This window comes from Gorilla gorilla, chromosome 13 (assembly GCF_029281585.2).
Source record: "Gorilla gorilla gorilla isolate KB3781 chromosome 13, NHGRI_mGorGor1-v2.1_pri, whole genome shotgun sequence".
NCBI classification, from domain to species: domain Eukaryota; kingdom Metazoa; phylum Chordata; class Mammalia; order Primates; family Hominidae; genus Gorilla; species Gorilla gorilla.
The window spans coordinates 106,247,145-106,273,623 of record NC_073237.2 but is presented as its reverse complement, the minus strand read 5'-3'; the positions used below and the strand labels follow the sequence as shown (position 1 = coordinate 106,273,623).

Sequence of the window (26,479 nt, the reverse complement as noted above, 5' to 3'; positions counted from 1 at the left end):
GGAGTAGGAGAGAATGGGGGGCTGGTATTTAATGGGTAGAGAGTTTTGGTTGAAGAAGATGTTGAAAAAGTTCTGGAGGATGGATGACGATGATGGTTACAGAACACTTTGAATGTACCTAATGCCACAGACGGGTACCCTTTAAAAGTGCTTAAAATGGTAAATGTTATATCTGTTTTACCACCATAAAAAATAGCATTGATTAGGCTAATGAAAAAATTAAAGAAAAAAGGCTAAGATGTGAAGGGAAAATAGAAAAGAGAGAAAATCGCTGGGTGTGATGGCTTACACCTGTAATCTCACACTTTGGGAGGCTGAGGAACGAGGATCACTTGAGCACAGGAGCTTAAGATTGGCCTGGGAAACATAGGGAGTCCTCCTTCTCTACAAAAAATAAACATTTAGCCAAGTGTGGTGCTGCACGCCTATAGTCCCAGCTACACAGGAGGCTGAGGTAGGAGGATTGCTTGGGCCTGGGAGGTTGAGGCTGCAGTGAGCCATGATCACACTGTGCTCCAGCCTGGGTGACATAGCAAGTCCCTGTCTAAAAGAAAGAAAGAAATAAATAAAAGAGTGAGAGAAAGAAAAGAAATAGAAAGAAGAGAGACTGATGCGACCCCTGCAGAGGGACGTAGTCGTGGAGAAGGCAGTGATCTTAAAGGGGAAGTGTGAGTTGAGTGCACCCTCCTGCCACAGTCAAGAAGAGGGTCCCTCACTCAGAAAACACTGACTGGGCAGCTGCAATGAGAGAGTGCTTCAATTTAATAATTGAACAAACTATGGCAAAAAAGGAAATCAAGCCATTAAAAATTAATTGCATACAAATAGCCAATAAGCACATGAAAATAACTCAGTGTCGTTAGCCACCAGGAAAATGCAAACCAAAACCACAATGACATACGACTCCACACACACTAGGATGGTTATAATCAAAAGATGGACAGTAGTAAGTGTTGGCTAGGATGTAGAAAACTTGGAAGCCTCATTCATTGTTGGTGAGGTGTAAAGTGGTGTAGATGCTTTGGAAAAGAGTCTGACAGCTTTTTAAAAAGTTAAGCCCAGATTTACCATATGACCCAGCAATTCCACTCCTAGGTACAATCCCAAGACAAAGGAAGACCTACGTCCACACAAAGGCTTACATGTGACTATCCACAGCAGCGACTATTCATAGCAAGAATATTTACTGCCAGAAGGTAGAACAACCTCAAAATCCATCAACTTGTGAAGGAACAAAAAAAAAAAAAAAGCCTTTCGGCCGGAACCGCCATCTTCCAGTAATTCGCCAAAATGACGAACACAAAGGGAAAGAGGAGAGGCACCCGACATATGTTCTCTAGGCCTTTTAGAAAACATGGAGTTGTTCCTTTGGCCACGTATATGCGAATCTGTAAGAAAGGTGATATTGTAGACATCAAGGGAATGGGTACTGTTCAAAAAGGAATGCCCCACAAGTGTTACCATGGCAAAACTGGAAGAGTCTACAATGTTACCCAGCATGCTGTTGGCATTGTAAACAAACAAGTTAAGGGCAAGATTCTTGCCAAGAGAATTAATGTGCATATTGAGCACATTAAGCACTCTAAGAGCCGAGATAGCTTCCTGAAATGCGTGAAGGAAAATGATCAGAAAAAGAAAGAAGCCAAAGAGAAAGGTACCTGGGTTCAACTGAAGTGCCAGCCTGCTCCACCCAGAGAAACACACTTTGTGAGAACCAATGGGAAGGAGCCTGAACTGCTGGAACCTATTCCCTATGAATTCATGGCATAATAGGTGTTAAAATAAATAAATAAATAAAAGACCTCTGGGCTGTAAAAAAAAAAAAAAAAAAAAAACCCAAGACACTGGCATATCTTTTTTTTTTTTTTAAGACAGGGTCATACTCTGTCATCACCCAGGATAGAGTGCAGTGACACAATCACAGCTCACTGCACTCTCTACCTACTAGACTCAGGTGAGCCTCCCACCTCAGCCTCCCATGTAGCTGGGACTACAGATGCACGCCACCACGTTCAGCTAATTTTTCTATTTTTTGTAGATACACAGTTTCACCATGTTGTCCAGGCTGGTCTCCAACTCCTGGGCTCAAGTGATCTACCCACTTTGGCCTTCCAAAGTGCTGGGATCACAGGCATAAGCCACCATGCCCAGCCTGGCATATCGATTAAATGAAATATTATTCAGCATTAAAAAGAGTGAAAGGGATAGTGATTGAGGCTACAACGTGGATAAATCTCAAAAAAAAAAAAAATCATCATCATCCTAAGCCAGATACAAAACACTGCATGTTGTGTGACTCCATTTATATGAAATGTCCAGAACAGGCAAATTTAAAGAAACAGAAAGGAATGAGTGGTTGTTTGGGGATGGGGTAGAATGGAGATTAACTATAGGAGGGCATGAGGGATCTTATTGGAATGATGGAAATTATTTAAAACTGTGTGTGTTCTAAAACTGGATTGTGTGATGGTTAGTAAATTTATGAAACATTATTGAATTGTATACTTACCTGGGGGAACCATATGGCATGCAAATTTTATCCTTAATAAAGTTGTGTTTTTTTAAAAAAGAACTACAATTTAGAGCCTCTAACAAGTAAAAAATGAAACAGAAAAATGACCCTTACGGAAATGATATTGTAGCAAGGGCAACTGGATATTATGCAATGAAAATTATGGTTATTTTTATTTTTATTTTATTTTTTGTTTTATCACAGCTCACTGCAGCCTCAATCTCCCTGGGCTCAAGCGATCTTCCCATCTCTTGCCTCCCAAGTAGCCAGAACTACAGGCACATGCTACCACACTCAGCTAATTTTTTTGTATTTCATAGAGACTGGGTTTTGTCATGTTGCTCAGGCTGGTCTCGAACTCCTGGTCTCAAGCGATCCACCCACCTTGGCCTCCCAAAGTGCTGGGATTACAGGTGTGAGCCACCACACTTGCCCGACATCTATGGTTATTGATGTGAGTGGCTATGAAGGAGAGCTGTTAGGTCCTATGAGAATGTGAAACAAGCAATGCTTGTTAGAAAGTGCCACTGGAGCTGGGTGCCGTGGCTCACGCCTGTAATCCCAGCACTTTGTGAGGCCGAGGTGGGCAGATCATTTGAGGTCGTGACTTCAAGACAAGCCTGACCAACATGGAGAAACCCCATCTCTACTAAAAATACAAAATTATCCGGGCGTGGTGGCGCAGGCCTGTTAATCCCATCTACTCAGGAGGCTAAGGCAGGAGAATTGCTTGAACCCAGGAGGTGGAGGTTGTGGTGAGCTGAGGTGGCATCATTGCACTCCAGCCTGGGCAACAAGAGCGAAACTCCGTCTCAAAAAAAAAAAAAAAAAAAAGAAACCACAATGAGATACCATCTCACACCAGTTAGAATGGCGATCATTAAAAAGTCAGGAAAAAACAGGTGCTGGAGAGGATGTGGAGAAATAGGAACACTTTTCACTGTTGGTGGGACTGTAAACTAGTTCAACCATTGTGGAAGTCAGTGTGGCGATTCCTCAGGGATCTAGAACTAGAAATACCATTTGACCCAGCCATCCCATTACTGGGTATATACCCAAAGGATTATAAATCATGCTGCTATAAAGACACATGCACACGTATGTTTATTGTGGCACTATTCACAATAGCAAAGACTTGGAACCAACCCAAATGTCCAACAACGATAGGCTGGATTAAGAAAATGTGGCTTATATACACCATGGAATACTATGCAGCCATAAAAAATGAAGAGTTCATGTCCTTTGTAGGGACATGGATGAAACTGGAAACCATCATTCTCAGCAAACTATTGCAAGGACAAAAAACCAAACACCACATGTTCTCACTCATAGGTGGGAATTGAACAATGAGAACACAGGGACACAGGAAGAGGAACATCACACTCCGGGGACTGTTGTGGGGTGGGGGGAGAGGGGAGGGATAGCATTAGGAGATACACCTAATGCTAAGTGACGAGTTAATGGGTGCAGCACACAAACATGGCACATGTATACATATGTAACAAACCTGCACATTGTGCACATGTACCCTAAAACTTAAAGTATAATAGTAATAAAATAAAATAAAATAAAAAGAAAGAAAAAAAAAGAAAAGAATGTGCCACTGGAGGAGGGAATATTTGAGCCAAAGATGTGAATATAAAGAGAGAGGGAGAGCAGGAAGATCAAGGGAGAAGTGAATGAAAGCCAGGGGCCAGGGGCTTTTAAAAAACACAGTGCCTGCAAGAGTTGGTCTTTGTTCCAGGAGCCATGGGAAGGCCAGCAGGGCCTTAGCAGAGGGATATTATCAGCTTGATCTTTTCATTTATTTTTTTAGAGATGGAGTCTCAGTATGTTGCCCAGGCTAGGCTTGAAATCCTGGGCTCAAGCAATCTTCCCACCACCGTGCAAAGCTCAACTCAGCTTTTTAAAAAGAAAGCTACAGTATCCAGGCTACAAGTAGACCGGATAAAGAGGGCAAGAATGGGTACAGAGAGAGACACAGTGAAAGACAATGCTAAAAATGAAATTGAAGTTAAGAGTAAGAAAGTCTAGAAGGCAGGGGAAGCCTGAGGCTTATTCAGTGTTGAAATGGGAAGTAATCAAAGGGCATCGAATAGGGAAGTATCCAAATCCTGCCTCAGATTGGTTGGACAACTGGAGAGCCAAGAGCAATAGTAGGGCTCACATTGCCACCCCCAGACTGCATTAGTGGTGTGCTAAGACAAGATTTTCTGAAACTAATCATGAAAGTTACTTGGAGCACTTATTAAAAGTGCTAATTCTCAAGCCCAGGTCTTCTGAATCTGAATTCTGAAAGATGTCTGGCAAGCTGTGTTATTGTTGTTTTCTACATTGCTGCAGGTGATTCTCAGGGTCAGGCATTTCAAGAAATACTGATCCATACCTTTTTTTTTTTTTTTTAAATTCAATGTCCAGACAAGCAACAAAACAGAATAGGATATCAAATAGAAGCTATTCTGAGATACTGCTACCCTTTTCTTCCAGTGAAGGATGATAAATATAGGCTGAAAAAAGTTAGTGGTTCTCCCAAAACAAGAACAGGTAAAAACAATTTATAAGGGTAAGTAGAGTAAAATAAGAAAATTATGTGGATCTTCGTAATATTGGTTTATCAGCCTCTATGGCATTTGCACTCAAGAAGCGTAGGTGTGATTCTTGGCAGAATCTGAGTGCATTCATTTCCCAGGGTTGCCATAACAAACTACCACACACTTGGTGGCTTAAAACAACAGAAATTTATTTTCTCACAATTCTGGAGGCCAAAAGTTCCAATTCAAGGTGTCAGGAGGGCTGCACTCCTCTCCCTCCAAAGCCTCTAGAGAAGACTCCTTCCTTGCCTCTTCTAGCTACTGGTGGATCCACGTGTTTCTTGACTTGGGCTGCATAACTTCAACCTCTGCCTCTGTCCCCTTACATGGCCTTCTGTGTATATGAGTATCCTCTTTTGTCTCTTACAAGGACATGTGTCATTGGATTTAGGGCCCATCTGGTAAATCCAGAATGATCTCATCTCAAGATTATTAGTATTATTTTCTGAGACAGAGTCTCACTCTGTCACCCAGGCTGGAGTGCAGTGGTGTGATCTCAGCTTGCTGCAACATCTGCCTCCTGAATTCAAATGATTCTCGTGCCTCAGCCCCCGGAGTAGCTGGGATTACAGGCGTGTGCCACCATGCCTAATTTTTTTGTATTTTTAGTAGAGACAGGGTTTCACCATGTTGGCCAGGTTGGTCTTGAACTCCAGGCCTCAAGTGATCTACCCACCTCAGCCTGCCAGTGCTTGGATTACAGGCATGAGCCACCGTGCCCAGCCAAGATTGTTAATTGTATCTGCAGAGACTTTTTTTCCAAATAAGTCACATTCACAGGTGTATTAGTCCATTTTCACACTGCTGTAAAGAGTTACCTGAGACTGGGTAATTTATGAAGAAGAGAGGGTTTTTTTGTTTTTTGTTTTGAGATGGAGTCTCACTCTGGTCATGCAGGCTGGAGTGCAGTGGCATGTCTCAGCTTACTGCAACCTCCACCTCCTGGGTTTAAGCAATTCTCCTTCCTCAGCCTCCCGAGTAACTGGGATTACAGGCATGCATCACCACGCCTGGGTAATTTTTATATTTTTAGTAGAGATGGGGTTTCGTCATGTTGGCCAGGCTGGTCTTGAACTCCTGACCTCAGGTGATCCACCCACCTCGGCCTCCCACAGTGCTAGGATTACAGGCATTAGCCACCGTGCTCAGCCAGAAGAGAGGTTTAATTGACTCACAGTTCCACAGGCTTAACAGGAAGCATGACTGGGAGGCCTCGGGAAACTTACAATCATGGCAAGGGAAATGGAAGGCAAAGAGAAAGCAAGCACCTTCAAAACACTGTATTCCTTTTTCAGAAAGAAAATTTATAAATACTAAGATAGACACCTCTATCACAAGAAGAGCAATATGGAAGAAACCCAACTATCTTTGTAATTTCTGCTGATATTTCTCTTGAAAAGTGTCAATGTATCAGGTTTTATTAACAGAATATTTTGTTTTCTCAGGCAAAAGGCAGGAATAGCTGATATTGCAAGGATATATAAAGTAGCTATTAGAAGTAGGAATAGCTATAGCTAAATGTAAGAGGGGGAGTCTGTGCTTAATGAGCTCCAGGCAGTTATATACAGAGAGAAAAAAAATAATTATTTTTATTTAATTTTAATTTTTTTATTATAGATTCAGGGGGTTCATGTACAGGCTTGATACAAGGTATATTACGTAATGCTGGGATGTGGACTTCTACTGAACCCATCACCCAAACAGTGAACATAGTATCCAATAGGTAGTTTTACAACCCTTTCTCCTTTCTCTATTGCCCCTTCTTTTAGAGTCCCTGGTCTCTACTGTTTCCATCTTTATGCCCATGTGTAGTAGTTCCCACCTATAAGGGAGAACATGCAGTATTTGATTTTCTGTTTCTGCATTAATTCATGCAGGATAATGGCCTCCTTCTGCATCCATGTTGCTACAAAGGACATGATTTCATTATTTATATGACTATGTAGTATTCCATGGTGTATATATGCCACATTTTCTTTATCCAGTCTACCGCTGATGAACACTTAGGTTAATTTCATGATTTTCCTATTGTGAATAGTGCTACAGAAAACATATGAGTGTAAATGTCTTTTTGATAAGATGATTTATTTTCCTTTGGGTAGATATCCATTGCTGGGTCAAACAGTAGTTTTGTTCTTTGAGAAATCTCCACACTGTTTTCCATAGGGCTTGAACTAATTTACATTGCTACCAACAGTGTATAACTGTTCCCTTTTCTCTGCATCCTCACCAATATCTGTTACTTTTTGCCTTTTTAATAATGGCCATTCTGACTGGTGTGAGATGGTATCTCTCTTTTTTTTTTTTGAGACAGAGTCTTGCTGTTTTGCCAGGCTGGAGTACAGTGGCGCAGACTCGGCTCACGGCAATCTCTGCCTCCCTGGTTCAAGCGATTCTCCTGCCTCAGCCTCCCTAGTAACTTTGGATTACAGGCACGCGCCACCACACCCGGCTAATTTTTGTATTTTTAGTAGAGACGGCATTTCACATGTTGGCCAGGATGGTCTCGATCTCCTGACCTCGTGATCCACCCACCTTGGCCTCCCAAAGTGCTAGGATTACAGGTGTGAGCCACCACGCCCAGTCGTGAGATGGTATCTCATCGTGGTTTTAATTTGCATTTCTCTGATTAATGAAGTGGGGCAGAAAAAATAATACTTTCATTTGGATACAAAGACATCATGGTTATGTAAGGCAATGTGGGGTGGGAAACAACATGATACCCAAAGGAAAAAAGTCAATGACTGCTCCATAATTGGGAATCCTAAAGGAGAAGATAGAAACAGAAGCATTTTCTGTAGTTATATCCACCTAGAAAATTCACAAATTCCTTAGTGAGAAGGAACTGGCATTAAGAGAAGAACTCTAGAATATTTGTAGGGGTTTATTGATGTGTTTAAATATATTTCTATTTTGCTGGCTGGGTGGAGAGGCTTACACCTGTAATCCCAGCACTTTGGGAGGCTGAGGTGGGCAGATCACCTGAGGCCAGGAGTTTCAGACCAGACTGGTCAACATGGTGAAACCCCATCTTTACTAAAAATACGAAAATTAGCCAGGCATGGTGGCACATGCCTATAATTCCAGCTACTTGGGAGGCTGAGGTGGGAGAATCCCTTCAACCTGGGAGGTGGAGGTTGCAGTGAGCCACGATCATGCCACACTGCACTCCAGCCTGGGTAACAGAGCAAGACTCTGCCTCAAAATGAACAAAGAAATAAATTTCTATTTTGCTCAACTATTTAAAGTGTATGGTATTTATTCCTCAGAATGAGTTCAGTTCTTATGGATGAAAAATCTTCCTGGGGTAGGGCAGGGGTAAAAGAAATCTTTTCTTATGAGAAATTTTCAGGTATTCATTAAAAGAAAAAGAAACGGAGATCGAGAATGATGTCTAAACTAGAGGGACCCAAATACAACTTCAGTCAAGATCCTGGTACCATGGATGAGTAGCCTGGTTAAGTAGCAATCTTATCAAATGGGATTTGGACAAGACTTGCTTCTATTAGAATATGCCATTTGTGGCCTGGAGCGGTGACTCACACCTGTAATCCCAGCACTTTGGGAGGCTGAGGCGGGCGGACCATGAGGTCAAGAGATGGAGACCAACCTAGCCAACATGGTGAAACCCCGTCTTTACTGAAAATACAAAAACTAGCCGGGCATGGTGTCCAGCACCTGTAGTCCCAGCTACTCGGGAGGCTGAGGCAGGATAATTGCTTGAACCCAGGAGGCGGAGGTTGCAGTGAGCCAAGTTTGCGCTACTGCACTCCAGCCTGGCGACACAGCAAGACTCCGTCTAAAAAAAAAAAAAGAATATGCCGTTTGCTTTATAAAAGCAAACTCCAGTCTTTCTGACTACTTGAATGTCTGTCTGTACCACATCTGCAGCTACACTGGCAACATGCTGTCTTCTCTCCCACTAGCAACTCGTCTCAAAAACTAATTCTCCAGATGATAACAGATTTTGAGATAACAAATCTAAATCCATCAGGTTTTACTATTGGCACCCATTCCCCTTCGTCCAATGTGGTCATAGACTGAAACTTGTCAATCATTGCAATAATAGCCAATAAAACACCAACATGTCATTGCAATTTATATTATTGTCTTGTAAATTCTGCTAAACGTAGTTATAGTTCTTTCAGCACTGGATAGTTACCACTTAGATTAGTTGACTTTTTGACTAATCAGGCTGCTATCCTATCTTTCATTTAGCTTTACTATGGTAACATTTGCTTGCTTTCTCTACCATTTGTAACATAGACAACACAAGTTTAGCCTTCACATTACAAAAGAAAACTTGAATAAATCCATGCTGTATATTCTTTTGTACAACTTCTACTAATAGATCCAGGAGAGAAATATCTCCAGTTTGGCTCATGCCTGTAATCCCAGCACTTTGGGAGGCCAAGGCAGGCGGATCTCGAGGTCAGGAGATCGAGATCATCCTGGCTAACACGGTGAAACCCCGTCTCTACTAAAAATACAAAAAATTAGCCGGGCACGGTGGCTGGCGCCTGTAGTCCCAGCTACTCGGGAGGCTGAGGCAGGAGAATGGCATGAACCCAGGAGGCGGAGCTTGCAGTGAGCCGAGATCGCACCACTGCACTCCGGCCTGGGCAAAAGAGACAGACTCTGTCTCAAAAAAAAAAAAAAAAAAGAAAGAAAGAAATATCTCCAGTTACAGCTCTATATAAAATAAGATATTACTTCTTATTTTTCAAAGAAAAATTCATAAGTAGCATATATTCAAATTATAATCATTCAAGCAAGAATGTTAGAAAGCCCTCCCACCCCCATCCTTTGTTAACTAATATGTAAGCAGAGTTCTAAGAGAGGAAGATCATTCCTTTGTGTTTAATCCCGTGACAGAGGGGAAATGGTTGCACCTCTGATAACTTTTGCTACAGATTCTTTAATCTGGCCAGTGCTTACAAATTGATGCATTTAATTTGAACAGTGATAGTTAAGTGGATTTCTAGATGACTCATTTTGTAAACCTTTGGCCATTAGCGTTTCAGCTGGAGTGGGCCATGTGCTGCCTTCCTGCTGACATCAGTGGAAATCTTGAGCCAAGATCAAAGCTACTTTATGCCTCTCTGACCTTTCCTCACAATGCACAGTGGGGCCTGAATTCTCAGATCAGAATTTTCAGATTTGCTCCACTGTGCCCACTGGGGTTACCATTTACAAATAGCTTACGTGTAGATATTCACTGAAGACCCTACAACAGGCCCATTGGAAATCACATCTTAGATTCTGGTTTTCAAGCAGTTTCCTAATCCAGATCCCAAGTTTCAGACGAGGTCGGGGATATTCAGGGTGGTGTGGCTGTAGACCAGGTCCCAAATTTCAGAAAATCTTATGTACGGTTGCCTCCCTAAGACCTCAGTGAGTAGAGAGAGAACTCCAGCAAGGTGGATTGGTAGTGTTCATTTTGCCCCCAGAAAAACCTGCCATAGGCTGCCTTCACTCTAGAGATACACTTTGAGAATCAACCTGAAGAGAATCCCTTACCTTAATAGTCATGTCTGGGCCGGATGTTTCTGTGGCGTTTGAGGCTGACTCACCTTCCTTTAGCAGCACATTCTCCCACCCGACTCCTGAAAGAAAAAAAAGAAGTGCCATTTGAGCCAAGTCATTCAGCTGACATGGATACACAGTTGTTATTGCTCAGATTACAATCCCACGTGACTTGTAAAGGGAGCTGATGATGACCTATAGCTCTATACCTATCTTGCAGTTACTGGGCTAGGAAAACTTCCTTTCAGAAGTGTAGTCCTGGAGCACTTCTTTTGTTTTTACCTAATCTCCAATTTAGGATCCATTGTCTAAGTCCTATATCTTATAGAGTGCTATTCCTAGCCCAGGGTGGAGAAGAGGCTGGGATGAACTCTTTGTCTTCTTCTTTTCATTTTTATTTATTTGTTTGTTTGTTTATTTATTTATTTATTTATTTATTTATTGAGACCAAGTTGCACTCTTGTTGCCTAGGCTGGGGTGCAATGGCATGATCTCGGCTCACTGCAACCTCCGCCTCCTGCCTCAGCAATTCTCCTGCCTCAGCCTCCCAAGTAACTGGGATTATGGGATTACAGGCGCCCGCCACCACACCTGACTAATTTTTGTATTTTTAGTAGAGACGGGGATTTCATCATGTTGCCCAGGCTGGTCTCGAACTCCTGACCTCTGGTGAACCACCCACCTTGGCCTCCCAGTGTTGGGATTACAGGTGTGAGCCACCCTTCTGTTCTTCTCCACGAACTCTTCTTCTTCTCCAGTTCAGGCCTCATATTGAGGACTCATTTGGGGCTTTAAAGTGAATCCCAGAACACAGAAATACACACATCTAATTCAATACCCAATAGATATGACTCCAGATTTTTCTGTGTTCTCAATATATCTACTGGAAATAACTAAGAATGTGTCGTCACTTTTAAAATCTGCCCATGTTCTCTCTCCAAGTCTTTAGAAATGCTAATGTTTCTTTCTTCTAAAGCTACCAGATTGTCTCCAAGAGTGGACATCTGGCAAGACACAAGATTTTGTTTTTTCTAATATCAAAGAAAAGATCAGGGGCCAGTGTGGTGTTTTGAAATATCTTTAAACACAGTATAGTAAAATTGTACTAATTCAGATGCAATTGTGTACGTGAATAGAGTTAAAATGATCTACATTGGTGAAAAGTTTGAAGAAATGGCAAGATATATGTGTGTGTGTGTGTGTGTGTATATATATATATATATTTTTTTTTTTTTTTTTTTTGAGACAGAGGACAGAGTCTCACTCTGTCGCCCAGGCTGGAATGCAGTGGTGCAATCTTGGCTCAGTGCAACCTCCACCTCCCAGGTTCAAGTGATTCTCTGGCCTCAGCCTCCCAAGTAGCTCAGATTACAGGTATGTGGCACCACACCCAGCTAATTTTTGTATTTTTAGTAGAGACAGGGTTTCACCAGGTTGTCCAGGCTGGTCTCGAACTCCTGACCTCAGGTGATGTGCCCACTTCGGCCTCCCAAAGTGCTGGGATTACAGGAGTGAGCCACTGTGCCCAACTGGCAAGTGTATATTTTTAAAAACCGTAGGTTTATTGCAAGAATAATCATCTCCTTAAAGGTTAATAAAGCAATATTTGATAGAGTTTTTCAGGGTCTCCTTTAACAAGCAAATACAAATTTTATGATTGGTATAATAACTGTTTAGAAATAAGTGTTCATAACCTAATATATTAAAAAGATTATTTTCTTAAGGAGGTTAAAATTATCTGTGTAATATTTGTTTACATTATTGATTTTCCTAAAAAATACTTTTCTCTAAGTATTTAGATAGTTATCTAAGGATAACTCAAGAACAATATTCATCCCAGAACTGTGTGAATAACCCAAATTCCAAAATTTCAACTGTCTAGCATTATGTTAAATCAGGATTGGCCATCTTTCTTCTGCTTGTCACATAGTAAATATTTTAGGCTTTGAGTTCATAGCATTTCTGTTGCAACTTCTCAATCTGCCCTTGTAGAGTGAAAGCAGCTACAGACAACATAGAAACAAATGGGCATGAGTATGTTCCAATAAAACTTTATTTACAAAAACAGCTAGTTTGTCCCATGAGATGTACTCTACCAGCCTCTGTGCTAAATCAAGAACCCAGAGATGTGTAAGATTGCTATACTCCAGCATTTCTAGTAAGAATCAACTGAACAAAAGGTGATGAATGACTAATAATTGGTTGAAATTACATGATGCTTTAAATAAATTAATAGGAAATTAATTAAATTTTAATGTATTAGCACTGGTTACTTTTTAAAGTTTACATTCTGGGTCCTTGAGAGCTTCATTTCATAGGATATATGCACAATGAATTACTCAAGACCTGTTTGGCTATAATTCATTTCATGGTGCAAATAGTCGTCCTCTCTGACTAGGTTGCAGGAATTGGGTCAGAGGAGTGTTGTGCCTTGATCTACACTTTCTTCTCAAGAAATTGCTGCAAGGAGATTGTCAGCTTTATCTTAAATGCAAGTTTATAGAAGAAAAATCTTTGCTCCTACATGAATAGATTATTTCCTTGGCATGCTTTGCTTTTAACCGACTAATAACCCCTCCTGGTTTAAGCCACTTTTGATACCTGTTGGATTTGGCTGGCAGAGAGACACAGATGTTGGGCATGATGGACAATCAGATGATACTTCACTTATGTAAGAGTCTGAATTACTGTTCAGCAAATATTCATTCTCCTCCTCTCCTGCTGTGGGAGAAATGATCTTCCCTGTCTCACTGATGTTTGCTTTGGCCAAAGGGATGTTAGAGGGCATAATGCAAGCAAAGGTTTGAAATGGGCTTAAGAGGTGAGGCTTGCACTCTGCTACAGCATCAGAAGGAAAAGCCCCAGTCAGCCTGCAAGCGGATGAGAGTCCTGGGGAGCAGATCTGGATCCAATCTGCACCTGGAAGCCAAGCCAGGTCTAGATCAGCCAAGCCCCAGCCAACTGCATATGCGTGACAACGAAAGCCAATGAGTTTTGGGATGGTTTGTCAAGCAGCATTATTGTAACAATAGCTAATAGATACAATCTATAACCAAAATTATAAATGAAAATCATTATGGATCAAGTATTTTTACCTTTAACTATGCAAATATAATTCTGCATATAAAAGTTTCATTCACAAGTGTTGGTTTTCATCTCTATCATCTCTATTATTTCACTTTGGAAAGAATTTTTTCTCTGCTATTATACAATCATTCCTTTTCTAAGCAACACTACCTTTATTAAAGGCTATATGGCCATAAGAAGGAGATGTGAGACATAAATATATATGTTGTCTCAATATTTTAGTCTTCCATCAAGAAAACACTTCACATTAGGAAACATTTCATAACAAGAGTGAGAGAAAACAGACATAGCATTTTAGTTTAAAAATGCTATTTTAGTTTAAAATGTTTTAGTAATAACATTTTAACTTAAAAATGTGATTAATCCTGATGATAAGTTTGTAAGAACAGAAATGTTATTTTAAAAGCTAGAGGTAAAATTCCTTCCAAGGAGAAAACTGTATTTTGGAGAACAAAGCAACTCTATGGACCATTTGGGTGTGAAAATGTGGGTCCCACATCACAGAAGGAAGATAAGAAGGAAGAGGTGCAGTTACAAGAGGGAAAGAAATGGAAAGAAATTAGGGCAAAAATTGGCAGTAAGAAATTACCAGGGGGTAATAAAAAAAGACTTTTCTTTTTCTTTTTCTTTTTCTTTTTTTTTGAGACAGATTCTCGCTCTTTCACTCAGGCTGGAGTGCAGTGGCACTATCTCGTCTCACTGAAACCTCCGCCTCTCAGCACAAGCAATTCTCATGTCTCAGCCTCCCAAGTAGCTGGGATTACAGGCACCCACCACCATGCCCGGATACTTTTTGTAATTTTAGTAGAAACAGGGTTTTGCCATGTTGGTCAGGCCGGTCTAACTCCTGACCTCAAGTGATCCAACCACCTCAGTCTCCCAAAGTGTTGGGATTACAGGCATAAGCCACCGTGCCCAGCCTAAAAAGGACTTTTCAGAACAGCAATGTTTACAAATTCATTTTAAAGTATTTATTATGCTGTGTCATGATGTAATTCTTCCCTCACTCTCGTACCTACGGTGGAGATCTGCTCTACACCAGTATCTTGTGCTAGAGTTGTCTGTTGGAAGCTGAATGACATCCCACTTGGACTTGGGGATGGAAACAAGAGAGCAGCTGTGTGCCCATGGGAGCTCCCTGAGAATGTGGAGTTGAAGGAGGACACAATGCTAAGAATCTTGGAGAAAGCACTTAACCCACACACTGCACACAGTAGACTACAGGCCAATTTTATTTGGATACCAAGGGGCAGGAGACCCTGTCTTCTTGAGAACTTAGAGATAGAAAATGACAGACACTTCTTTATAAGAAGATGTTTATACATCTGAAAATGCCGCTTCCCTTTTCCAAAATGATTTCCATTCTGCCAACATGTAATGCATTGGACCAGTGGGTAGGAGGATAGCTTAGAATGCTGATTTGTAATCCCCTCAGCTCCAGAATTTTAGCAAAGACTTTTAACATCAGCTTTCATGTTTGAGTTCTGGAGAAGAGTTTCCCCTCGACTAACATCCATGGTTTATAACTATAGCACCAACATTTGCACAGCTTAGATGTTCAATTGTAAAAGACACATATTCTAGGCTGATGTATTTCTATTATTAGTTATAAAAGCACAGTTTCCTCTGGTTGTAGGGGAAGAACCTATATAAAGAATCTGACCTAAGAACTTGGGGAAAAAAGTATATATATATATATATATATATATAATAGAAATATATATAAATCCTATATATATTATCTCCATATATAAATTCATATATATATTCCATACATATAAAAAATTACACATATTCTCTACATATATACATTTATATATTCTAGACAGAGACTATATATGGAATATATAGAGAAATACATAATTTATATATTCTATAAATATACTTTTGTATACTTATATACAAAAGTATATATATTCTTTTTTTTCTTTTTTTTTTTTTGAGACGGAGTTTCGCTCTTGTTGCCCAGGCTGGAGTGCAATGGCACCATCTTGGCTCATGGCAACCTCCGCCTCCCAGGTTCAAGCAATTCTCCTGCCTCAGCCTCCTGAGTAGCTGAGATTACAGGCATGTACCACCGTGCCTGGCTAATTTTGTATTTTTAGTAGAGACAGGATTTCCCCATGTTGAGGCTGGTCTCAAACTCTTGACCTCAGGTGATCCACCTGCCTCGGCCTCCCAAAGTGCTGGGATTACAAGCGTGAGCCACCGTACCCAGCCCAAAAGTATATACATTCTATAAATATACTTTAGTATTTTAAAATATATTTAAGTATTCTATAAATTTAAGTATTCTATATATTTATAGAATATATAAATAGAATAGAATATATATGGAATAGAATGTATAGAACATATAGAAATATAGAGAATTTATATATTCTATATATAGAATTTATATATGTAGAGAATTTATATAATTATATTATATATTGTTATATTAACTATTCTATACATATATAGTATGTATAATACATATTATATATAGTATGTATAATACATACTATATATAATATGTATATTAATTGTATATTCTATCTCTATATATAGAAATATATATTATACTTCTATATACTGCACTTTCAAACAACCGTTTTCCTCTTACATTCCTCTTCTCCCTTTGCTGAAATTCTTATTTATGTCTTTGAGAAGAGAAATTACATTTATATTATTCCTATAATCCCTAGCAACATTACTACAATCTTTATTCCATTTTTAAAATACAAGACCAAACCTTGAGGAAAGAGGAGAATAAGTTTGCATTTCCCTGCGATAGGAGAAATTGAGACCTGTCTACTTGTAGCTGAGGTTATGTTTATAAATATCCATCAGGGACAGTTTTATAAAGACCTCTCAGAAATAAATGAACTCAACCACCATAACATTTTTTGTATTGCTTTTTATACACCCTCTCACCTAGCTGCACAGTCAGAGGAATAAGTCCATTAGCCCAGGCTTCCAATTCCTTAGCGCCAACATCTGTGTCTCCATTCACAGGGCGTGCTCTGTTGACTTACATGGCTGCCCTCTCTGCTACTAACTTCTGTTGGGAAGAGTGCATGTGAGGGCAGACAGAGGTGTGCCACCAAAACAAAGGAGCTAAGTTCAGGCCCCAGCTGGAGAAGCCAGGGACACACATGAGGATCTGCAGGGAGAGGGATTTGGGCTGGTAGCAGGAAGCCATGAGGGTTTGAGTAGAGTACCCTGTAGACAAAATAACTTTGCATGTTTTTTTTTTTTTTTTTTTTGAGACAGAGTCTTGCTCTGTTGCCCAGGCTGGAGTGCAGTGGCGTGATCTCAGCTCACTGTAAGCTCCACCTCCCAGGTTTACACCATTCTCCTGCCTCAGCCTCTGGAGTAGTTGGGACTACAGGCGCCTGCCACCACGCCCAGCTAATTTTTTTTATTTTTAGTCGAGACACGGTTTCACCATGTTAGCCAGGATGGTCTCGGTCTCCTGACCTCATGATCCACCCGCCTCGGCCTCCCAAAGTGCTGGGATTACAGGTGTGAGCCACCGCGCCCGGCCAACTTTGCTTCTTTGAACAAAGGGAGACAATGTAACACTAAACAATGAAGGCGTCAGGCGGCTAAAGAGACCTGGTGAAGCAGCAACGGATGGCATTCCAGAAAAAATCACTGGGTGACTTCCTTAGCTCTGACCTTGTTTAGTACTAAAAATAAAATAAAAGTAAAAGTAAAAGTAAAGGGTCAAAGCCTCAGAGGGAGAGAGTGGCACTGCATGGAAGGACACTGACTGTACCCACACTCCCTGGAATCACCAGGCACCACCACGTGAAAACAGAGTAAGAGAGAAAGACAAGTCTGAATGGACCCAAATGTGCAAGAGAGTGGAAATTTGTTCTCGCTCGTTGTCTACACAGATTTTAGATGGATCACTGGACAAAGAGGGTGACTGGTGGCCATTAATACCGCTCACGCAAATATTCCCAGTTCTTTCTCCTTGCAGACATGTAACAGGATTTCACTTCCTGGCCTCCTTAGAGTTGCTGAGGTCATGTGACCAGTTCTGGCCATTGGATGTGGGCAGCAAGGTGTCCTACATCAGCAGTTAAATGCTCCAGCCCAGAAGTAATAGATGTCTCTGCTGCCCACACCCATTGGCCAGAACTGGTCACATGACTCTGCCCCTCTACCACAGCAACTGGCAATCCTAGATAATGGCAATTCTGTTAGCCTAAGCCCCAGTGTAAGGGCAATGCAGCACAGAGACACAAGCAACCCACCTTGGCCATGTAATATGAGTGAGAACTAAACTGCTATTGTTTGAAGCCACAGGATTGGGGATTGTTTATTACACCAGCATAGCCTAGCCCAGCCTCATGAGAAGAAGGAGTCCGTCTAGACTCGCCTTCCCCATCAACCTCCAAGTCCCATGATAGAGACTCCTTTGGATAAATTTGCTGTGTTCTAGCCTCAAAATCAATCCTGCCATTTAAGTTTTCTCTCCTCAACCAGGTTATAATGGCCCATACTTTCTTTTTCTTTTTTATTAAATAAATTTAATTATTATTATAATAATTATTATTAATTTTGTAGAGATGAGGTTTCACCATGTTGCCCAGGCTGGTCTTGAATGGCTCATACTTTATACTTCTTTTGGGCCACTCTCTGTTTCCACTGTGCCCAGTTGCACGGTTTAGTTGTGCTGGGACTCAGAAAACATACCCTAAAATGAAAACCTCAGAAACAACAGTTTTTCTCTGACATTCTTCTGTCCTCCTGTCTCTCATTCTCATTCTTCCCCAGGGCTAGCCATAGAAACTAGAATCCCTGTTCCCCAAAGGGTAGTCACAGAAACCAGAATGCTTTATTCCCCCAGAGCCAGCCACAAAACCTACAGGTATAACTCAAACTTTCCCACCACCTTTCTGTGTAACAACTGGCCATGAAAAATTATCTGACCTACCTAATTTGACTATAGGTCATAAGACCCCCATTCCAGAAGGGGTCCTGCCTCACACTCAGAAGGAAGGAATGCATGCTTAGAGGATGCATGCTGAAGAAGAATCTAGACAGACAGGCCTTGCTGGGTTTCCTCACTGTGTCTATTAACATTAGATCATATCCTTTTTAGATCTACATGGCTGTCCAAACTTTGTTGAACCTAAGTATAAAAATGGGCAATTTCACCTATATCTTTGGGTATTCCTTCTGAAGGCTCCCATGCACATGTTAAATAAATTTATATGTCTTTCCACCAATTATTAGCCTTTCGTGAGTTGATTTTTCAGTGAACCTTCACAGGGTGAAAGGGAAAGTTCCTTTCAGTTCCCTACAGTGGCATCTCAGAAAAGGATTGGTTCTAAAGAGAAAGGGCAGAAGTTTACATAGTCAAAACTCCCCTTGAAAACTCCTTAAATCTCCCAATAAGTACAATATAGTGTCATACCTCACTAAAACCCAAAAGTTCCAGCCTAGGAACAGACCTCCTTTTCTCATGTTAAATACCAGATGATGTTGTTGGCTTGTACTAAGAATCATGTTGTACAAAAATATGTAGTATCTTGAAACTCTAGAATTTCTTGGGATTTGTTGATGCTCAGATTTTGAGAGATACAAGACGCTGAGACCAACTGTGGGAACAGTCATCCTCATACTGTATCATTCAGAATGCTTTTACCTGCAGGTGGTAGAAAGATTATTTAATGGAGCATTAAACAACAGAGGATTGATTGGCTCATATAACAACAAGTCCCAAGGTAGTATGGCACCAGAGGTGGCTAATTCAGTGGCTCAATGCCCTGATGGCCTCAGTTTGACCTCTCTGAAATTCTCCTGGCTTTCCTCTGATGTCCCAAGATGGACACAGCAGTTCCATGTGTCATTAAAATGTTCAGAGACAGGAAAAGGGAGGATTCTCCTCTCCTCCCTTTTTAAGAAAAAAGAAGCTTTCCCCAAAGCACCCCCTACCCCTCACCAAAGCTGACCCCCCAAAGTCTCACTGATCAAAAATACAGCATAAACCTACTCCTAAACCAATAAGGGAAAGGGAATAGAATCATCAAAACTGGCTTGGAGTTAATGAACCAAGACTAACCCCTGGGTTGAGGAAGGTCTCAGCCTTCCCTGAGGATGTGGCCACCTGGAGGATGAAAAAAGGAATGAAACAGGATCTTGACTAGGAACAAAGACAGGAATAGGTAGGTGGCCATCAGTTAAGCACTTAGTAGAGTCAGTCTGTCACAAGAGGATGCACATGTAGATTGGAATGGCAGGCAGAATCACTTATGTTATATAAATTTATATTTTTTTCTCTCTTGTTCTCATTAATTTAGTTAGAAATACACACTCAGGGCCAGGAATGGTAGCTCATGCCTGTAATCCCAGCACTTTGGGAGGCTGAGGTGGGAGGATTACTTGAGCCCAGGAATTCAAGACCAGCCTGGGCAACATGGCGAGACCCCATCTCTAAAATCAAACAAAAAAAATTAGCTGAGCATGGTGGCACAGGTCTAAGCCTGTATTCCCAGCTACTTGGGAGGCCGAGGCAGGTGGATCATCACTTGAGCCCAGGAGGTAGAAGCTGCAGTGAGCTGTGTTTGCAGCACTGCATGACAGAGTAAGATCTTGTAAAGAAAGAGAAGAAAGAAAGAAAGAAAGAAAGAAAGAAAGAAAGAAAGAAAGAAAGAAAGAAAGAAAGAGAGGGAAAGGAAAGAAAGAAAGGAAGAGAGAGAGAGAAAATGGAAGGAAGGAAGGCAGGCAGGCGAGAGGAAAAGAGAGAAAGAGGAAAGAGAGAGAGATATAGAGAGAAATAAAGAAAGAAAAAAAAAGAAAAGAGGTGGAGCCAAGATGGCCGAATAGGAACAGCTCCAGTCTACAGCTCCTAGCATGAGTGACGCAGAAGACAAATGATTTCTGCATTTCCAACTGAGGTACTGGGTTCATCTCACTGGGGATTGTTGGACAGTGGGTGCAGGACAGTGGATGCAGCACACCAAGCATGAGCCGAAGCAGGGTGAGGCATTGCCTCACCTGGGAAGTGCAAGGGGTCAGGGAATTCCCTTTCCTAGCCAAGGAAAGGAGTGACAGATGGCACCTGGAAAATCGGGTCACTCTCACCCTAATACTGCGCTTTTCCAACGGTCTTAGCAAACGGCACATCAGGAGATTGTATCCCACGCCTGGCACAGAGGGTCCCACACCCACAGACCCTCGCTCATTGCTAGCACAGCAGTCTGAGATCAAACTGCAAGGCAGCAGCGAGGCTGGGGGAGGGGCGCCTGCCATTGCTGAGGCTTGAGTAGGTAAACAAAGCAGCCAGAAAGCTTGAACTGGGTGGAGCCCACCGCACCTCAAGGAGGCCTGCCTGCCTCTGTAAACTCCACCTCTGGGGGCAGGGCACAGCCAAACAAAAGGCAGCAGAAACCTCTGCAGACTTAAATGTCCCCGTCTGACAGCTTTGAAGAGAGTAGTGGTTCTCCCAGCACACAGCTGGAGATATGAGAATGGACAGACTGCCTCCTCAAGTGGGTCCCTGACCCCCGAGTAGCCTAACTGGGAGGCACCCCACAGTAGGGGCAGACTGACACCTCACATAGCCGGGTACGGCTCTGAGACAAAACTTCCAGAGGAATGATCAGGGAGCAATATTTGCTGTTCACCAATATCTGCTGTTCTGCAGCCTCCACTGCAGATACCCAGGCAAACAGGATCTGGAGTGGACCTTCACCAAACTCCAACAGACCTGCAGCTGAGGGTCCTGACTGTTAGAAGGAAAACTAACAAACAGCAAGGACATCCACACCAAAACCCCATCTGTACATCACCATCATCAAAGACCAAAGGTAGATAAAACCACAAAGATGGGGAAAAAACAGAGCAGAGGAACTGGAAACTTTAAAAATCAGAGCACCTCTCCTCCCCCAAAGGAATGCAGCTCCTCACCAGCAATGGAACAAAGCTGGACGGAGAATGACTTTGACGAGTTGAGAGAAGAAGGCGTCAGACGATCAAACTACTCCGAGCTAAAGGAGGAAATTCGAATCCATGGCAAAGAAGTTAAAAACCTTGAAAAAATATTAGATGAATGGCTAACTAGAATAACCAATGCAAAGAAGTCCTTAAAGGACCTGATGGAGCTGAAAACCACGGCATGAGAACTATGTGATGAATGCACAAGCCTCAGTAGCCAATTCGATCAACTGGAAGAAAGGGTATCAGTGATGGAAGAGTAAATGAATGAAATGAAGTGAGAAGAGAAGTTTAGAGAAAAAAGAATAAAAAGTAACAAACAAAGCCTCCAAGAAAAATGGGACTTGTGAAAAGACCAAATCTACATCTGATTGGTGTACCTAAAAGTGATGGGGAGAATGGAACCAAGTTGGAAAACACTCTGCAGGATATTATCCAGGAGAACTTCCCCAATCTAGCAAGGCAGGCCAACATTCAGGTTCAGGAATTACAGAGAATGCCACAAAGATACTCCTCGAGAAGAGCAACTCCAAGACACATAATTGTCAGATTCACCAAAGTTGAAATGAAGGAAAAAATGTTAAGGGCAGCCAGAGAGAAAGGTCGGATTACCCACAAAGGGAAGCCCAGCAGACTAACAGCTGATCTCTCAGCAGAAACTCTACAAGCCAGTAGAGAGTGGGGGCCAATATTCAATATTCTTAAAGAAAAGAATTTTCAACCCAGAATTTCATATCCAGCCAAACTAAGCTTCATAAGTGAAGGAGAAATAAAATACTTCACAGACAAGCAAATGCTGAGAGATTTTGTCACCACCAGGCCTGCCCTAAGAGAGCTCCTGAAGGAAGCACTAAACGTGGAAAGTGCTTCGAAAACATGTCGAATTGTAAAGACCATCGATGCTAGAAAGAAACTGCATCAACTAACGAGCAAAATCACCAGCTAACATCATAATGACAGGATCACCTTCATACATAACAATATTAACCTTAAATGTAAATGGGCTAAATGCTCTAATTAAAAGACACAGACTGGCAAATTAGATAAAGATTCAAGACCTACCAGTGTGCTACATTCAGGAAACCTACCTCATGTGCAGAGACACACATAGGCTCAAAATAAAGGGATGGAGGAAGATCTACCAAGCAAATGGAAAACAAAAAAAGGCAAGGGGTTGCAATCCTAGTCTCAGATAAAACAGACTTTAAACCAACAAAGATCAAAAGAGACAAAGAAGGCCATTACATAATGGTAAAGGGATCAATTCAGCAAGAAGAGCTAACTATCCTAAATATATATGCATTCAATACAGGAGCACCCAGATTCATAAAGCAAGTCCTTAGAGACCTATGAAGAGACTTAGACTCCCACACAATAATAATGGGAGACTTTAACACCCCACTGTCAACATTAGACAGATCAACGAGACAGAAAGTTAACAAGGATATCCAGGAATTGAACTCAGCTCTGCACCAAGTGGACCTAATAGACATCTACAGAACTCTCAATCCTAAATCAAGAGAATGTACATTCTTTTCAGCACCACACCACACCTATTCCAAAACTGACCACATGGTTGGAAGTAAAGCCCTCCTCAGCAAATGTAAAAGAATAGAAATTATAACAAACTCTCTCAGACCACAGTGCAATCAAACTAGAACTCAGGATGAAGAAACTCACTCAAAACTGCACAACAACATGGAAACTGAACAACCTGCTCCTGAATGACTACTGGGTACATAACAAAATGAAGGCAGAAATAAAGATGTTCTTTGAAACCAACAAGAACAAAGACACAACATACCAGAATCTCTGGGGCACATTCAAAGCAGTGTGTAGAGGGAAATTTATAGCACTAAATGCCCACAAGACAAAGCGGGAAAGATCTAAAATTGACACCCTAACATCACAATTAAAAGAACTAGAGAAGCAAGAGCAAACACATTCAAAAGCCAGCAGAAGGCAAGAAATAACTAAGATCAGAGCAGAACTGAAGGAAATAGAAACACAAAAAACCCTTCAAAAAATCAACGAATCCAGGAGCTGGTTTTTTGAAAAGATCAACAAAATTGATAGACCGCTAGCAAGACTAATAAAGAAGAAAAGAGAGAAGAATCAAATAGACGCAATAAAAAATTATAAAGGGGATATCACCACCAATCCCACGGAAATACAAACTACCATCAGAGAATACTATAAACACCTCTACACAAATAAACTAGAAAATCTAGAAGAAATGGATAAATTCCTCGACACATACACCCTCCCAAGACTAAACCAGGAAGAAGTTGAATCTCTGAAAAGACCAATAACAGGCTCTGAAATTGAGGCAATAATTAATAGCTTACCAACCAAAAAAAGTCCAGGACCAGATGGATTCACAGCTGAATTCTACCAGAGGTACAAAGAGGAGCTAGTACCATTCCTTCTGAAACTATTCCAATCAATAGAAAAAAAGGGAATCATCCCTAACTCATTTTATGAGGCCAGCATCATCCTGATACCAAAGCCTGGCAGAGACACAACCAAAAAAGAGAATTTTAGACCAATATCTGATGAACATCGATGCAAAAATCCTCAATAAAATACTGGCACATCAGTATTTTATTTGATGTGAATCCGGCAGCACATCAAAAAGCTTATCCACCATGATCAAGTGGGCTTCATCCCTGGGATGCATGGCTGGTTCAACATATGCAAGTCAATAAACATAATCCAGCATATAAACAGAACTAATGACAAAAACCACATGATTATCTCAATAGATGCAGAAAAGGCCTTTGACAAAATTCAACAACCCTTCATGCTAAAAACTCTCAATAAATTGGGTATTGACGGGACGTATCTCAAAATAATAAGAGCTATTTATGACAGACCCACAGCCAATATCATACTGAATGGGCAAAAACTGGAAGCATTCCCTTTGAAAACTGGCACAAGACAGGGATGCCCTCTCTCATCACTCCCATTCAACATAGTGTTGGAAGTTCTGGCCAAGGCAATCAGGAAGGAGAAGGAAATAAAGGGTATTCAATTAGGAAAAGAGGAAGTCAAATTGTCCCTGTTTGCAGATGACATGACTGTATATCTAGAAAACCCCATCATCTCAGCCCAAAATCTCCTTAAGCTGATAAGCAACTTCAGCAAAGTCTCAGGATACAAAATCAGTGTGCAAAATTCACAAGCATTCTTATACACCAATAACAGACAGAGAGCCAAATCATGAGTGAACTCCCATTCACAATTGCTTCGAAGAGAATAAAATGCCTAGGAATCCAACTTACAAGGGACATGAAGGACCTCTTCAAGGAGAAATATAAACCACTGCTCAATGAAATCAAAGAGGATACAAACAAATAGAAGAACATTCCATGCTCATGGGTAGGAAGAATCAATATCGTGAAAATGGCCATACTGTCCAAGGTAATTTATAGATTCAATGCCATCCCCCTCAAGCTACCAATGACTTTATTCACAGAATTGGAGAAAACTACTTTAAAGTTCATATGGAACCAAAAAAGAGCCCACATTGCCAAGTCAATCCTAAGCCAAAAGAACAAAGCTGGAGGCATCATGCTACCTGACTTCAAACTATACTACAAGGTTACAGTAACCAAAACAGCATGGTACTGGTACCAAAAGAGAGATATAGACCAATGGAACAGAACAGAGCCCTCAGAAATAATGCCACATATCTACAACTAACTGATCTTTGACAAACCTGACAAAAACAAGAAATGGGGAAACGATTCCCTATTTAATAAATGGTGCTGGGAAAACTGGCTAGCCATATGTAGAAAGCTGAAACTGGATCCCTTCCTTACACCTTATACAAAAATTTATTCAAGATGGATTAAAGACTTAAATGTTAGACCTAAAACCATAAAAACTCTAGAAGAAAACCTAGGCAATACCATTCAGGACATAGGCATGGGTAAGGACTTCATGTCTAAAACACAAAAAGCAATGGCAACAGAAGCCAAAATTGACAAATGGGATCTAATTAAACTAAAGAGCTTCTGCACAGCAAAAGAAACTACCATCAGAGTGAACAGGCAACCTACAGAATGGGAGAAAATTTTTGCAATCTACTCATCTGACAAAGGGCTAATATCCAGAATCTACAATGAACTCAAACAAATTTACAAGAAAGAAACAAACAACCCCATCAACAAGTGGGCGAAGGATATGAACAGACACTTCTCAAAAGGAGACATTTATGCAGCCAAAAGACACATGAAAAAATGCTCATCATCACTGGCTATCAGAGAAATGCAAATGAAAACCACAATGAGATACCATCTCACACCAGTTAGAATGGGGATCATTAAAAAGTCAGGAAACAACAGGTGCTGGAGAGGATGTGGAGAAATAGGAATACTTTTACACTGTTGGTGGGACTGTAAACTAGTTCAACCATTGTGGAAGTCAGTGTGGTGATTCCTCAGAGATCTAGAACTAGAAATACCATTTGACCCAGCCATCCCATTATTGGGTATGTACCCAAAAGATTAGAAATCACGCTGCTATAAAGACACAAGCACACATATGTTTATTGTGGCAGTATTCACAATAGCAAAGACTTGGAACCAACCCAAATGTCCAACAATGATAGACTGGATTAAGAAAATGTGGCACATATACACCATGGAATACTATACAGCCATAAAAAATGATGAGTTCATGTCCTTTTTATGGACATGGATGAAGCTGGAAACCATCATTCTCAGCAAACTATCGCAAGGACAAAAAACCCAACACCACATTTTCTCACTCATAGATGGGAATTGAACAATGAAAACACATGGACACAGGAAGGGGAACATCA

At 41.1% G+C, this 26,479-nt stretch overlaps 2 protein-coding genes across 7 annotated transcripts in view; one reads left to right on the top strand and one right to left on the bottom strand.

Annotated features, from left to right (window-relative positions):
* PALM2AKAP2 (PALM2 and AKAP2 fusion) overlaps positions 1–26,479 on the bottom strand; it is a 533,118-nt gene that overhangs the window by 146,762 nt on the left and 359,877 nt on the right. For all 6 annotated transcript variants that reach the window (XM_055351792.2, XM_063696659.1, XM_063696660.1 and 3 more), the window contains one exon: positions 10,624–10,709. In XM_055351792.2, coding sequence (XP_055207767.2) covers positions 10,624–10,709 — 86 coding nt within the window. The remainder of the gene's footprint in view (positions 1–10,623; positions 10,710–26,479) is intronic.
* Positions 457–1,840, top strand: LOC129524776 (large ribosomal subunit protein eL21-like). The gene has a single exon (XM_055351802.2). The coding sequence runs from the start codon at positions 1,291–1,293 to the stop codon at positions 1,768–1,770; it is 480 nt and encodes a 159-aa protein (XP_055207777.1). The 5' UTR covers positions 457–1,290; the 3' UTR covers positions 1,771–1,840.